The following is a 15540-nucleotide window of genomic DNA, read 5'->3' on the forward strand; positions in this document are numbered from 1 at the left end:
GAAAATGTTCGAGCCCTCCCCCCCACCTCCCCCCTCCCCCTCTCTCTGGCCCCCTCCGCCCCCAGCCCCATCGCCCCCTTCCCCTCCCCCCAGACGGGCAGCTACTTACAGAGCTTCAGGGCCGGGGCTCACACCTGAGCCGGACCACAGAGGGGCTGCACCTGGCCTTATGGGTAGGTTCCTGGACGGAGCCCTGGGGAGACTGGGGGCGGGGAGGAGGCCGGGGCCGGTGGGAGGATCTCTGGGCCGCTGCAGCCCTCTGGGTTTGAAAAGAGTCAAGTATGCCTCCCTGGCCCGACTTCTGGAGATGCTGAGTTAGTGCTGTCCCACCCACTCCCTCCTCAGGAGCCCCGAACCCCACTCCTCTCTGCGCCCAGGTGGGACCTGGCAGCTCAGAGGCCAGGAAGAGCAGTCCCTGCGTGTGAGCCTGGGGCAGTGGTCACTGCAGGCTGGGTTCAGGCCCTGGCCGGGCAGCTAGGACACCAGGAGTTGGGCCGGAAGCATCGTTTTGCTGAGTTGGCTGGCAGAGGGGTTGTTGGCATTCACTTGCTGACCTGTGTTCCTGGCTGGTGGACCATGCTGTCCCAGGCTGTGCCAACCTTGTGGCTCCTTGAGTGGGATAGTTTCCTCTCCTGGGTGGCCCTGGGAACCACAGGACAGGCTGCCAGAAACAAGTGGTGGCTGGTGGTGGGAAGGAACAGTGTGACCCTGACAGGGGCCTATGGCACCTCAGTGGGTGCCCTAATGGGAGAGGCGTCTGGGACAGTCCCAGATCTACAGTACCCGCAGGGAGCCCACGTGGGCGCCCAGACCTCTGACCTTTGGAACAGGAAACCGCCTGAGTCCCTGAGCTGCAGAGGGAGGTGGAGGCAGACAGCTGCCGGGGAAGGTGGGACTGGATGGGGAGGCCTTGCCTCCACCAGAGTGAAGTTACCAGTGGCTTTCCAGGCTGGACAAACTCCAGACAAAGTGGCTCCCTTGAGCTGCAGCAGTGGGTGGTGGTGTAGTGTCTCCTAATCATGCCCCATCTCTTGGCTGCTCTTGAGTGGGACCTTCCGAACTGAGGCAGGAGGCTTTAGCCCAAATGCCCGAGCCCTGAGTTAACCCTTCTTTCTCCTATTGTTTGCTTGGGTAGGAGGGTTGGAGGGAGGGTTGGAGTGAGCGTGGAAAAAAAGGCATTCCCACACTGCCCTAGGCAGACTATTCTAATGAGGCCCCTCCCCCACCCAGCCACTGTCTCTGCCTCTTCTTCCCCTTTCCTCTTGCCTCCTGCTGCTAACCCCCCCTTCCTTCCCCAACCCCTGCTGGCCGCATCCCGATGGAGGCCCCTTTCCTCCTCTGCCTGCTAAAACCGTGCTGGGTGCGTGTTCCCTTGCACCCAGTGAGTTGGAGGGGTGCTTAACAGCCGTCAGCAGCAGCATTGACAAGCTGGGGGAAGTTGTGGGGGAAGAATAATGTTCAGGAACTTGCTGTGGAGAGGTTGAGAAGAGAGACAAAGGGGCTGTGGGGGAGTTAGGAGGGTGGTGTCAGGCACGACTCCTAGACTTGGGGAGCCTGGCGCCCACCCGCTGCAGCTTGCTGTGGAAGTGACTTGGCTCCTTTTCCTCGGAAGGCCCACTCCCCCTCCTGCCTCCTGCCACCTACACACCTTGTTCTGGCTGAGCGGTGCCTGGTCACCCCTGGAAACGGGGTCTGTGGGTCAGCCAAGGCAGCAGCACCCTGGTCTAGATCAGTCATCCATGCCTGAATTTCGAAGCGGCATGGTGGAGCGACTATTGCAGAGACAGGCATGGCCTTTATCTGTGAGCGCATCTGTGCTGCCTCAGCTGAAGACTGGAGAAGAGAACCCTCCTCCCCCATAGGGTTGAGCCCACATCGAGGTGCACCTTCTTGTAGGTGAGGAGGTGATAGATAATTGAGAGTAGGAAGGGAAGGGCAAACTTCTGCCAGGTGTGAGTGGGGCTTGGACGGAGAGCAATTACCCTGCATACTTCCACCCCACTGGGATCCAGGAGCTCATTTTCCCAGCTGTTTGTGGGCTGGGGGCAAAGAATGCGTTATCTCATTTTAGAATTTGTTGACTCAGGGAAAGAACAAGGACTTCATCCTTGTGCCTTAGAAATTGCCACAAGATTTGGTGTGTGGTTGGGAGGCAAAGACTTGAAGACTGAATGAATTAAAATGAATCTGCAAGACTGTAGGCCTTTAGCTTAAAGGTTCTTAACCTGAGACCTTGGGGTCTGGAGGTACATTGACAAGCTTTGGAGAGTCCTTGGCATTTTTGATACATGTATACATCAGGTCCTCAAACTGGTCAGAAAAGGTTAAACAGAGGTCCTTCAGTTCAAATGCCTTTTTAGGTTGGAGCAACTTGGAAGAGAAGGGACTTCTCCAAAGGCAGCTGTTTGTTAATTGCAAGGTCTAAAACAGGAAATGTAGATGCTCTGATTTCCAGCTTAGAGCTCTTATCTGTATCAAAAGTTGCCTTTTGACAATACATATTTTTTATTTTGAGGATGGGCTTGCAGATGATCGAGTGGGCCCTCTGAGGGTTCTAGCCCTCTGGCCCCAAGGGCTTGGAGCCACCAGAAGGTATATACAGGTGCCCACCCAGCCTCTTTGAACTTTTGGGAAAAGCTTCATGGAGAAAGCCATGCTGAAGATGAGAATTTTTTTTCTCTGAATCTCGTGTGGTGGAAACCAGTGCAGAGCCTTGAAGTGTGAGGGCTATGTGTCCTAGATTCAGTAGCTGGAGTGAGATTAGACCGAATGATTCTCAGAGCTAAGCACCAGTGATTTTCATTTCTCCCTTCAGGGTGATGGGAATCCCAGAGCAGGTTATGAGAAGGAATGGGCATGCAGGCCATAGCCCGGAAGCTGAGTGAGATGGTGATCCCATGGAGGCTGTCCACTTGGGAGAATAATTGGGTTTGGATTATTTGTCAGTGAGAATGTGGAGAGGACACTTTACCTATAGTGTGTGCTCAGTAAATAACTGTTGAAAGAAAAAAGTATCTGTGGATCTGAAAGGTGCATGCAGAAAGAAGTGGTGCATCTAATAACAGAACATACATCGAATATAATCCCAAGAATTCCAGAATGGCATGTGAGCATGGGAGCAGGCAATGTCTTATGGGGCTTTCTATGGTATTTGAGCAGATGGGGAAGGAGATGCCCTCTTTGAACATAGAGCAGCGATTCATCAGCAGCAGACATTACAACAAAACTGGAATCATGAACTGGAAGCCAAGCCCAGAAATAGGAGGGGTTGATTGCCCAGGAAGATTGTGGAGAAAAAGACAAGAGGATCCAATTCTTGATTGGGAAGTAAGATAAGAGAGGATGGAGCTAAGATCTGTGCCTAAGCTAAGGTGTACAATTAATATTTGAAAAGAATTAACCTTTGCATATTAGAGGGTGGGCAACTGAGAAGGCTGACAGATTGCATAAGATTTCCTAAGAAGCAGAAGAAAAGGCTGGAATTGAGCCAAATGATTTTAGTTCACCTCTCCACTTCAAATCCTTCTGTTCCATGGCAAGCCAGAACAAAGTTGAGTTGCCGATGGAAGAACTCTCTCCAGCCTTTTGCTTTCCATCATTGTCTCTGGATCACAGAAATGGAGAAGAGCCCCCTGTGTTGCAGGCAGCCTGGCTGATTCCTGGAGGGTCAAGGTAACTTCTGTTCTTGTTTCTTCAGGCTGAGAAGAAAGCCAAGGTGATTGCAGTAATGAATGCTGTGGAAGAAAACCAGGGGTCTGGTGAGTCTCAGAAGGTGGAGGAGGCCAGCCCTCCTGCAGTGCAGCAGCCCACCGACCCTGCCTCGCCTACTGTGGCCACCACGCCTGAGCCTGTGGGGGCCGACGCTGGGGATAAGAACGCCACCAAATCAGCTGATGATGAACCAGAGTACGAGGTGAGCGGCTGGCTTCTCTCCTTGCCTGGTCCAGCTCTCTCCTGGGTCTCCCCACTGCCAGCTCCTCCCGCTCTGCTCTCCTTTCTCCCCATGACCCCAGGCTTCTCCATCTCTCCAATCTTGTCTTGGTCCAATCAGATGGAGCTCCCTCCTGGTTGTTCTGACCCTCAGATGCCCGGGGCTGGGGTTGCCAGGGTGGGGATCGGGGTGGCAGGGCCTCATGACCACAATGTAATGACTTATGCTCCTTGGGGCTCCAGGACGGCCGGGGCTTTGGCATTGGGGAGCTGGTGTGGGGGAAACTGCGGGGCTTCTCCTGGTGGCCAGGCCGCATTGTGTCTTGGTGGATGACGGGCCGGAGCAGAGCAGCCGAAGGCACCCGCTGGGTCATGTGGTTCGGAGACGGCAAGTTCTCAGTGGTGAGTTGGGGTTTGGTGGTAGCCTAAGGGAGGAAGGGGGTTTTAATCCCAGGGCCTGTGGCTTGGCTGGGGGCACAGTCTGGAACTGGAATGGTAGTAATGGTCTCTGCTCACTCCCACTCTGTGTATGTGTGAAAGGAAGAAGGCCTAGAGAAAATCACGTTGCACTCATGGCTTAGAGGGCTAAGATGCCTGTTGGGTTCTTGCCTTCCAGAGACCCTTCCCCCAGAATCCCTTTTCGCTTGTGTTCAAGTCCTCCTCTGCACTGAGGTTGAACTCCTCCTTTGCATCATGTAATTATTTATCGATGCATCTGGTCCTCTCAAGGGCAGCGCTGAGTCTTACGGTTCCCACCCCCTGCCAGTTGCCAGGCATGTGGTAGGTGCTGAGTGAGTGGAAGCAGGGGCAAAGGAGGGCAATGGTGTTTCTCCAGGTGTGTGTTGAGAAGCTGATGCCACTGAGCTCCTTCTGCAGTGCTTTCCACCAGGCCACCTACAACAAGCAGCCCATGTACCGCAAAGCCATCTATGAAGTCCTGCAGGTGAGTGCCCTCTGAGGAAGAGGGCCAGCACCATGAGCTGGCCTAGTAGCTGGAGTGCAGGGCTGGGCCTGGGCTGAGGGGCCGCCTGTGAGGCTCTTTGCCCCCACCTTGCCGGCCCCCTTTCTGCATTCTCCCTTCTCAGACTGTCCTCCCCTCTCCTGCACCTTCTCCTCCCTCTTGCCTGGGCCTGCCTTTATTACCCTCCGAGTCTGCCCTTCTGCCCGCTCTGACACCCTCCCCCACCCTTGTTGCCCTTCAGGTGGCCAGCAGCCGGGCAGGGAAACTGTTCGCAGCATGCCATGACAGCGACGAGAGTGACACTGCCAAGGCCGTGGAGGTGCAGAACAAGCAGATGATCGAGTGGGCCCTCGGAGGGTTCCAGCCCTCTGGCCCCAAGGGCTTGGAACCACCGGAAGGTATATACAGGTGCCCACCCAGCCTCTGAGACCCTTGTCAGCCAGGCAGCTCTGTGTCAGGGATGGGAAAGCCATGCTTAGCCACTGAGGCCTCCGTTGAGGGGCCCGGTGGGAATGTCCACAGTCTTCCTCTCCCTGGAGTTCGGGGTAAGGGCAGGACTGCTCTGGGCTCTGAATGAGCCATTCCCCATTGGCCTGCTGGCACTGAAGAGTGGGAGCTAGGAACAAGTTGGGGACCAGGTTGCACCCCATTGTAGATAGACTACAGGAGGGGAAGGAGCTGGGATTCCTTGTCAGCTGGTAACCATGACCTTGTCACCTGCTTTCCCAACGCAGAGGAGAAGAACCCCTACAAAGAAGTTTACACAGACATGTGGGTTGAACCTGAGGCAGCTGCCTATGCACCACCCCCACCAGCCAAAAAGCCCCGAAAGAGCACAACTGAGAAGCCCAAGGTCAAGGAGATCATTGACGAACGGACAAGAGGTAGTTGGCCTGGCTCTGGCGAGAGAGGAAGGCAGGGTTGGCTTTCAGAGAAGCAGGCACGCCCCTGTGGCCTCCTCTGATGCTGGGCTCTCCTCTCCTCCATAGAGCGGCTGGTGTACGAGGTGCGGCAGAAGTGCCGGAACATTGAGGGTGAGTCCTGCAGGGATAGCTGGGCACTGACTCTGGGAAGTCAGTAGCCTGTTGCCCCTGGGATGGGCAGGAGGGCTTGGCTCCTAGCGTGGTGCCTAGTGCAGAATAGCATAGGTGCTTAGAAAGGTTTGAATGACATGGGACATTGGGGCACAGTGATGGGGTCTGTCCCCCATGGCCTATCCTGCTTCACACATATATCGGTCTTCCTTGTGCCACAATCTTCCATATCAATGACATGGGTTGGTCATTAGGGTTTGGGATACTCCAGTGGGTCAGAGAAGGGTGACCCTCTTGGAATTAGTTGAACTTGCCTCAAGATGACTTTTGGCCTTTTGCTTTTACTGGCCTCTTTCTTTCCCAGTGGTCATCAGAATGTCCCATGTCTGTCCTCCTTGGTCTAGTGATTGCTGTGTCTGGCCAGGGTCCTCGGGGCTGGGAAGGATGGGGCTGAGGCCCAGGACTGTCCCCAGAGTAACCGAGGGTCGGGGCCCAGTTCTCCCCAGCACATTCCTGTTCTTGTGTTAAGCTTTTCCTGGATGGTGGCACTGCTGCTCTGAGAGATGAATGGGCTTCTGAAGATTGGGGCTTCCCTGTTCCATGGGGCACCCAGATTCCTTTCTGCCTTTATTTTGGCAGCTGCTCCAGCCTTTTTGTAGCTTTTCTGGAGCTGGGCTTTGGCCTGAAGTGGCCCTTCGGTGACACTTACTCTGCTTTCCAGACATTTGCATCTCTTGCGGGAGCCTCAATGTCACCCTGGAACACCCTCTCTTCATCGGAGGAATGTGCCAAAACTGCAAGGTAGGGGCACCACCGGCAGAGGCGCTGTGAGGGTGCCCCTGGCCCCCCTGACCACCCCCTCACCTGCAGGCTCCGGGGCCCCTGGGGCAGCCGTCATGTCCTCTCCAGGGTTTGCTCTGGAAACAGAGAGACCTGAGAGAACATAACTTGGGTTTCAAGCATTTGGCTTGCTGTGACTTCTCCGAAAGATTCTTTCCCCCACTAAGGCCCATTGTAGTCCCCAGATCTGGGTTCATGGCATCACAGTCCTGAGTGTGACGGGTGAGGGAGGACAGGGTGACTGACAGGGGGGTTGCCATGCCCCGTGGGCCCCAGGAGCCAAGCCTAGGGCTGCCACAGGGAATGAGGGGGTGCAGCTTTCTCCCCGACCTTGCGCTCAGGCCCCCCTCAGTGCTGTCCCCTTCCCAGATCTGTGGTCCAGGCTGGACCTGGTCTGGACAGGTGGCAGGGTCATGTCTCCAGGGCTAGTCGAGGCTCCCAGCTCAGAGCCCAAAGTCTGGGTTCTAAGCCTTCCCTCCCCCTGGTTGTCCTGGGTGCGGCCTGGTGGTCTTACCCTCCTCCCTGGTCTCTAGAACTGCTTCCTGGAATGTGCGTACCAGTACGATGACGATGGCTATCAGTCCTACTGCACCATCTGCTGTGGGGGGCGTGAGGTGCTCATGTGTGGGAACAACAACTGCTGCAGGTGAGGGTTTCTGCCCGACTGCGGCCACTGGCACTCGCACCCCGCCCTGCCCTGCCCCAGGCCCTACCCACACTCTGCCTGGGGCTGGCCCAGGGCTGAGTCCCTCTGGTACATTGGGTTTCCTCCCAGGTGCTTTTGCGTCGAGTGTGTGGATCTCTTGGTGGGGCCAGGGGCTGCCCAGGCAGCCATTAAGGAAGACCCCTGGAACTGCTACATGTGCGGGCACAAGGGCACGTATGGGCTGCTAAGGCGGCGGGACGACTGGCCCTCTCGGCTCCAGATGTTCTTCGCCAATAACCACGACCAGGAATTTGTGAGTGCTGGGCCCAGGGCATGTCTTTTCATCCCCTCTCTGCCAGAGCCCGAGGGCAGACTCAGCAGAAGCAAGAGTGTGTCTTTTGGTCACAGGGCAGAGGCACCCACGCTTCCTGCAGGGAGTGCAGGTCTGGGAAGCCAGAGCACTCGTAGCCAGCTGGGAGGGCCAGCCCTGGGTGCCTGTCTGTAGAATGCCTCTGGGTGTTCACCTGGCCTATTGTGCTCGCTGCCTAGGACCCTCCGAAGGTTTACCCACCTGTTCCAGCTGAGAAGAGGAAGCCCATCCGGGTGCTGTCTCTGTTTGATGGAATTGCTACAGGTGAGAGTGGCGCAGGTGCTGAGGGCTGCTGGCAGCCTCTGCCTGGGACCTGGGGCTCTGCTTGAGGGACTGTGTGTGTTTAACTTTGTCAAAACAAAACAATGGTTAACATTACAACTGCTAAAATACTGCCCTAAAGAGGAAACTATTGTGTTCAATGAAAACTACAGTCAGTGGTAAACCTGGTAAACCAACGTGTCCGGTGGGCACTTTTCTTAATGGGGGAGGCTCTCTGGCAGACAGCGCGATCGTTAGGCAGACATTATTGGAGATTTTCACAAAGCCTCAAAGGGCAGACTTGGCGACCCAAACAAAAACATAAGCAGTTCTGTTGTGCTTTGATTGCAAGTTGCTTTAAAAAACAAACTATAAATGAGAGTGTACAGAATATTCAAATCGCCAGTAATTCAGTAATTACTATTTCGGTATATGTCCTTTTAGATTTTGTTCTTTGCATATGTGTGTGTGTGTTTATATAATCATACCTAGGTAGATAAATAAAACAAAAGGTTAGTAAAATGCATACTGTGTTGTAACTTGCCTTTTCATTTATATTATTACTTTTTTATATCAACCAATACGGAACTACATTCTTTGTTTGGAAATGCTGCATAGGATTCCACTGAGTGAGAATACCATCCATTATTTAACCCTGTACTGGGTTACTATTTTTTTCACTGTTTCGAGCAGCACTGTGACCAGAGAGAGCATTTTCATACATACTGAAATCACTATCTTTTAGGGAATGCTGGGCCACTGTGTAGGCACTGTTTTTTTAATTGAGTTCTTGACCTTGCCACAGAAAGCCCTCCTGAAAGGTGGTATTGATGTATCTACCCCTTTGCCTTGTCCCCTGGCTCAGGGCTTCCCAATTCTTAAGAAAGGAGTAGCCCTCCTCAGAGCTTGTGTCTTCTTATGACCAAAGGGAGGTGGACAGTCTGAGCCCAGAGACCTTGGTTGGAGGGCAAGGGTGGGGATGGCATCCCAGGCCAGATGTTTGGCTTCTCTTCTTAGCTCAGTGCTGATGTTACATAAACTTAGGGAGGTGAATGTACAGCTTTGGTTTCTCAGGCCAGCACCTTGAGGACTTCTTAAACCACGTCCCACCCCAAGAAGCTGTAGAAGCCCCTTCGTGGGGAGGTCTTTGGGAGCAGTGTACATGGTGCTGTGATACCCGGTTTCTCCTGATCCTCTCAGGGTCTGTGCTCCTTTCCTTGCCTCAACTCAGCAAGCATTTGTGGAGGGATCGTGGTAAGGAAGTGAGGGTAGGGAGCTCAGGAGGGAGCATGAGTGAGACTTCCTGCTCTGTCTTGAAGACCATTTGTAAACTAAGAGAAGGGCTGGATTAGGATTCCATGCTGTTCTAATGATATGGAGAGGGACGCAGAGTGCTGGAGGTGGGGAGGTGGTTCCAGGGGCCCGCAGGTGGGTGGGGCATTGATGTAACCTTTTTAGAGCAAGTGGTATTTATGTTGGGTTTTAAAGGATGGTCTTAAAAGCAAGTCTTAAAGAATTGCAGCAGGAGATGACATGGGGGGTGAGGAAGAACCCATGTATGCAAGATGTAGACACAGCAAAGGAAGGCCACCCAAAAAGTCAACTGCTCTTCTCCCTGGTTCCGGAAACCACCTACTTTCTGGTCTTGACCCCCTTCTAAGATCAGACTAGGTATGAAACAGCCATGGTGCCACTGTTACTAATTCTCCGGTTTGATCCAGAAGGACCCTGCAGCTTGCTGGGCAGGGTAGGGCTTGGGCCTGTCAATGACCCATGTGTCCAGCTGGCCAGAGGGCTCCCCTGTGAAGACAAGGGTGCTAGGGAGGTGACCCGGTGACCGTGCTTTTTGCTGGCTGGCGCAGGGCTTCTGGTGCTGAAGGACTTGGGCATTCAGGTGGATCGCTACATCGCCTCAGAGGTGTGCGAGGACTCCATCACGGTGGGCATGGTGCGGCACCAGGGGAAGATCATGTACGTCGGGGACGTCCGCAGCGTCACGCAGAAGCATGTATGTCGGTGCTGTGGGGCCCGTCCCACCTCCACGTCCCTTGCACTCAGCTCTGGGGGCAGCACCAGCTCCCTTGTTCATTTGCTCTTTTCCTTCCCTCAGCCTCTCTTCTTCATCTCCCATCTCCCTCCTTGTCTCAAGAGGGTAATGGGCAGATTCAAATGGGAATCGGGGAGCTGGCCTTTTTGGGCTCCGGCCACTCCCTGGCTAGTTTCAGGGCCCTCTTTACTAGAGCGCTTTGGTTTGGAGTGAGCTTCCCGTCTTCCCAGTACTTGTGATAGCTTTACCAACCTCCATTTCTGGGGGACTCTGGCCTCATCTTGCCTAAGTGACCGTTTCCCCTTCCAGTTACGTGTGTCTGACCCTGAAACTGCAGGCTCTCAGGAACCCTGAAGGGCGTGTGAAGGGTATTCAGATGCCCCAGATGCCCAGCCCGAAGTTGGCAGAGCATAGAGTATCTTCACATCCAGCCGTCCAGCCTGGACTGCCTCCCCACTGAGCAGCTGGTTTCCCTGCTGGCCTCAGAGATTATCCAGTGGGGTCCCTTTACACTATTGTTTAGGACATGAGCCCAGAGAGGCTCAATGTTTGTATGTGCGTGCGTGCAGCATATATGTAGTACGTATGTATGAACATGTATGTAGTGAGCATACAAAGCAGCCGGGTCTCCTCTCCCGTGCCAAAGTACTTTTTTGCCGAATTCACAGATAATTTCTCTCTTCCTTTCTGCCTCTGTCCCTGGATATCAGGCCCATCACATTACCTTTATCCTCCCAGATCCAGGAGTGGGGCCCGTTCGATCTGGTGATTGGGGGCAGTCCTTGCAATGACCTCTCCATCGTCAACCCTGCCCGCAAGGGCCTCTACGGTAGGTGCTGTGCTCACCCTGCCCCACCTTCTGAGCTGGTGCTTCCGCACGTAGGTTTTCTCCTTGGATATTTCTGCCCTGGGATAGCTACTCCCAACAACCCTGTCCTCCCTTATCCTCCCCATGCCCAAGCCACACCACTGTCTCATGCAGACAGCTCCAGCTGATGGCTTTCTCTTCCGTCCTCTCAGAGGGCACTGGCCGGCTCTTCTTTGAGTTCTACCGCCTCCTGCATGATGCGCGGCCCAAGGAGGGAGATGATCGCCCCTTCTTCTGGCTCTTTGAGAATGTGGTGGCCATGGGCGTTAGTGACAAGAGGGACATCTCACGATTTCTCGAGGTATAGCCAGCAACCTTGGTTTGGCCAGCTCAGTAATGGCTTCTACCTTGGATTGCTGCTTTATCCATGTCTCATCTGCATTGTGGAGCTGGGGACTGGTGACTTCTGCTTTGCACGGGGTCCTTTTGGAAGCTCAGGGCTTCCCAGTTAGACAGGGAGGAAGCATTGCTGGCCACCCCAGAAAGAACCCCTGGTCTTGCTCTAAGAGGTAGTATGTGGAGCCATGTGGCCTCATGGCTCGAAGGACCTGCCTGCCACTAAGGCAGAGTGCCAGACCCCTGGGGTTGGGGTCCTGTGTGGTGTTTCACTGGGGGAACCTTTGAGATGCCAAGTCCATTTTCTCTGACAAGAATGGCTTGTCATCGCTCCCTGGCTCCACAACAGATGTTTTATGGCACCTGGAAGAAAACATGACTTACTCAGTTTGTATTCCCATAATGCGGGTCCTGACTCTGTTCTGAGCCAGGTTTGAGTCGTGTGCAGAGGATTTCAGTGGCCAGAGGCCTTCTTGGTGTGGGTAGTCTGGGAGCTAAAGCCCATGCTCCTGAGCCTTAAGGTCAGTAACACCTCAAGCTGGTGTTCTTAGTTTAAATGCAAGCAGGTGTCTTTTTGGCTTTTAATCTGTACAGTGAACACGTGCACACTCAGTGGAACTTCCTCAAAGACTCTGGGTGAGCTAGAGCTCTGTGGTCTGGTATGGTAGACATTAGCCGTGCGCAGTATTTAGATTAGCCTTAAAATTCCTCAGTCACACGAGCTTCATTTCAAGTAATCATTACTCACCGGTAGCTGGTCGTGGCCACAGCTACTGTATGGAACAGTGTAGACAGACAACATTTCCATCACAAATGTTCAGTTGGACCATTCTGGTCTAGAATGTTCCATTGAGAGCGTGTGGAATGTGGCTAGGTTGAATTCTGGCTTTTCTTGGAGGCTTCAGGCTGTCCAGGTGTGTGGCCCCTTGGCTTTAAACTGAAATTTCCTGGCACTATTTACTATTCCTCTTTTGCTCATCTTCAACCTCTCTCCTGTTTTATAGTCTAACCCCGTGATGATTGATGCCAAAGAAGTGTCAGCTGCACATAGGGCTCGCTACTTCTGGGGGAACCTTCCTGGTATGAACAGGTTGGTGAGAGCTCCCGGGCGTGGGGTGGCTGCCGGGTGGCGTCTGCAGGCAGGAGAGCGGCATGATGGCCTGAGGAGGGGGCCGCCGAGTGAGCCCTCTCAGGCTGGCTGCCTCTGCTGACCAGTTCGCTGCTCTGCCAGGTTCTGTGTTTCCTCTTCCTTGAGAAAGAGGGAGAGTCAGGATGTAGAAAGTACTTGCCTGAAAAACCAGCCACTAGTGGTTGAACATAGGACCTTTGAAAGCATGTTCTTACACAACAGAAAACTCAGCATGCTGCTGAGTCATATCCGGGTTTCCCTACATGGGTACCTAGAGTCAGCTGGTTCTCCATCTCCTGAGGGTAAAGCCGTGGAGGATGGGGTTGGGGATGGAGTCCACAGCTGGACCACATCCTGTTCCAGGAGATGGAACTCTGCACCAGCACCATGCAGGCAGTCCCGTTCTGCACTGTTATCCACACATTTGGGGGGCTTCAGGTCCTTGTTGGAAGGATGATCTTTGGGTTACACAGAGAGAGATTTTAATAGCCAGGAATGAGGAAAATTTCATTTCTTGAGTGTGATAATAGGCATTATAAAAAGGCCTATGAGAAAAAAGGAATCCTGATTGAGAGTCAGCAGGTGAAGAGCAGGGTAAGATCCACCCATCATAGATAAGTATCATGGAGGGAAATATTTTCCAGAACATTGTGGTTATGGATTTTAAACCTCCTTGGTAACCTATAATTGGCAGCATCATTGCATGTGGCCCCAGCCCTCTGGTGTCCCTCCATTGCCGTGCACTTCCGGGCACTGCCCGCCCCTCATCCCATTTGGCAGAGCTGCTGTCTTTTGCGCGCGTGTGTTGATGGGACAGGGATGGGTCAGTGGGGCAGTAAAAACTGTCTCCGGGTGCTCCTAACGTTCCTAAGAGGTGCATGCATGCGTCCTGAGAAATGGCTGGCAGATGTAGTCCAGTATGTCATGGAGCCACTAACTCTCTGTCTTCTGACAGACCTTGGTCCTACGGGATTGTTCTCATTTGCCTCTTCCAACTCTAAAATTCTAGAACTCTGAGCTTCAAGGAGGAGCAGAGGTACTATGTGGGACCAAGTAGAGTACGTGTGTGCATACACAGGGAGGAGTCTGGAGGCACGCAATTTGCCGCAGGTCCCGTGGTTCCCACGCTGAGGTGGTGGACACTGTGCAAACCCTTCATCAAGTATTCCTAAATGTCAGGAAAAGCCAGTGCTGAGTGTGGTGTTCAGTGATCTATCTGGTCTGCTCTCTGAGAAGTAACATGCTCAGTGACACAGAATTTTAGTCTGCTGGGAACTGTACAGAATATAAGTATTTTTAACTGTACGTTTAAGCATATACTTTGATGAATTTCTTCCTGTGTACACACTTGTGTGACCATCCCCATAGTCAGGATGAACATCCTGTCACTCCCAAAGCTTGTTTCATGATGGATGCTTTTAAAACTCAGTGTATTTTTAAATAACTGATAGAAAAATAATTGGGTTTTTCCCCTTCTGGGCAGATGTCTCTGACCTGTTTGTAGTGTGAGACCACTTTTGAAATGTACCTTAAAGGATGAATGTTTGGTGGATTTTTATCTGTGTGTGTGAGAGAGAGAAAGGGAGAGAGAAAGAGTCAGGTGGCAGCTGGGTGTATCCCCACTCTCGTGGTTTCTGTCGTTACCTCCTTCTCTCTTCTGCCCCCTAGGCCGTTGGCATCCACTGTGAATGATAAGCTGGAGCTGCAGGAGTGTCTGGAGCACGGCAGAATAGCCAAGGTTAGACCCAGCGTCAGAGCCCTCTGCTGGGGGGCAGGGAGAGGGCAGAGGGCAGGGGGAGCTAGAACAGCCCCCAGGGCTGTGACCCTCCTGCCTCCTGGGGCCCTGTGGGAGCAGCTACCCTGGAGAAGGCCATTTAGGAGGTGGCACAGGTTCATGCACCCAGTCGGCCAGAGAGGAGGGTCCAAGGGAAAGCCCGGGGGGCAGGGAGGAAGACAAGAAATCCGTGCTGACGTTCAGCCCTTCCTCCTTGGGTGCTGCCTATTGTCCTGTGGGAGGCAGACACTAGGAAGTCTTGCCAAGGTCCCTGGATCTGCTGGGGCTTACAGGTATTTTGGTTGGGACCTAATGTACGAGGCTTCAGAGCAGAGCATTCGCCTATGATTTGGAAGCTCCGTTTCTCTCTGGAGAGGTCTCCGAGAGTGAGTATAGCAGTCGTCAGGTTCCGTGAAAGCAGGTGCCAACACTGGGACCTGCTGGTACCCCAGAGGTGTCTTTGAGCCCTTGAGTAACTTGGCATCCTTTGACTGCATGTCACTATACCTGTGACAGTCTTCTTAGAAGACTTAGGAAGGCTAGTGGCTTTAGCTGGTGCCTCCTCAAGTCCTTGGCCAGTGGGATTGGACTTAGAATGGCCAGGTGACCTCAAAGTCAGAAGAAGAGCAGGACAGTGGGGTCTGTGGAGGTTCACAGCAGGAGCCTTACCGCAGCCCCCTGGATGGACCAGGCCTCATCAGTGTTATACGCCAGTCCCTGCTGGTCCCTGGCAAATGTCCGGCACATGTGTTAGGTGCATCACCAGCAAAAGGGTGCTCATTCTTCCTGTCTTCTTCTCCTCTTCTAGTTCAGCAAAGTGAGGACCATTACTACTAGGTCGAACTCCATAAAGCAGGGCAAAGACCAGCATTTCCCCGTCTTCATGAATGAGAAAGAGGACATCTTATGGTGCACTGAAATGGAAAGGTGAGGCCACCTGCTGGCATCGTGGGGGGTGTGGCGTGTTCTGATGCCTGTTCTTAGGGGAAGGACCTCTGCCTGTCATGGTCAGGCTTGTACCTTCACAGATACATGTGAGCAGTGAGTTGCTCCAAGTATTTCCCAGCATGGCAGATTCCTGGGGAGGAGGCCTCTGCACTGTGAGGCTGGTCCCCAAGTAAGAGGCGTCTGGGAGTCAGTCCCTGATACTCGGCTCCCAGAGGACCCGCTGACCTCCAGGGAACCCTGCAGCTACACGGAGCTTCCTTAACTCAGGCTGCTCGTTTTAGGTACTTTGCAGACCGGGAGGGCATAGGACCAGGTGGGTTTACAGCCTCAGCACCCTGACTTGGTGCAAACCTCCTCATTCTCGGGGTAACTGTGATTTAACCAAGGAGACCGTTT

At 53.5% G+C, this 15540-nt stretch overlaps 1 protein-coding gene across 12 annotated transcripts in view; it reads left to right on the forward strand.

Moving 5' to 3' along the window:
- Positions 1 to 15540, forward strand: part of DNMT3A (DNA methyltransferase 3 alpha) — a 108873-nt gene that overhangs the window by 78398 nt on the left and 14935 nt on the right. For 9 of the 12 annotated variants that reach the window (XM_073215707.1, XM_037005572.2, XM_073215696.1 and 6 more), the window contains 16 exons: positions 3698 to 3913; positions 4174 to 4332; positions 4766 to 4873; positions 5133 to 5289; positions 5626 to 5775; positions 5881 to 5925; positions 6647 to 6726; positions 7299 to 7411; positions 7541 to 7724; positions 7961 to 8045; positions 9905 to 10050; positions 10828 to 10918; positions 11110 to 11258; positions 12298 to 12383; positions 14091 to 14160; positions 15005 to 15123. In XM_073215707.1, the coding sequence (XP_073071808.1) occupies positions 3698 to 3913; positions 4174 to 4332; positions 4766 to 4873; positions 5133 to 5289; positions 5626 to 5775; positions 5881 to 5925; positions 6647 to 6726; positions 7299 to 7411; positions 7541 to 7724; positions 7961 to 8045; positions 9905 to 10050; positions 10828 to 10918; positions 11110 to 11258; positions 12298 to 12383; positions 14091 to 14160; positions 15005 to 15123 (1958 nt within the window). Of the gene's footprint in view, positions 1 to 54; positions 174 to 2070; positions 3328 to 3697; positions 3914 to 4173; positions 4333 to 4765; positions 4874 to 5132; positions 5290 to 5625; positions 5776 to 5880; positions 5926 to 6646; positions 6727 to 7298; positions 7412 to 7540; positions 7725 to 7960; positions 8046 to 9904; positions 10051 to 10827; positions 10919 to 11109; positions 11259 to 12297; positions 12384 to 14090; positions 14161 to 15004; positions 15124 to 15540 lie in introns of those variants that run through there. The other 3 variants (XM_073215724.1, XM_073215730.1, XM_073215729.1) reach the window with 3 other exon arrangements.

The sequence above is a fragment of the Manis javanica genome, chromosome 1, assembly GCF_040802235.1.
Source record: "Manis javanica isolate MJ-LG chromosome 1, MJ_LKY, whole genome shotgun sequence".
Lineage (NCBI taxonomy): Eukaryota > Metazoa > Chordata > Mammalia > Pholidota > Manidae > Manis > Manis javanica.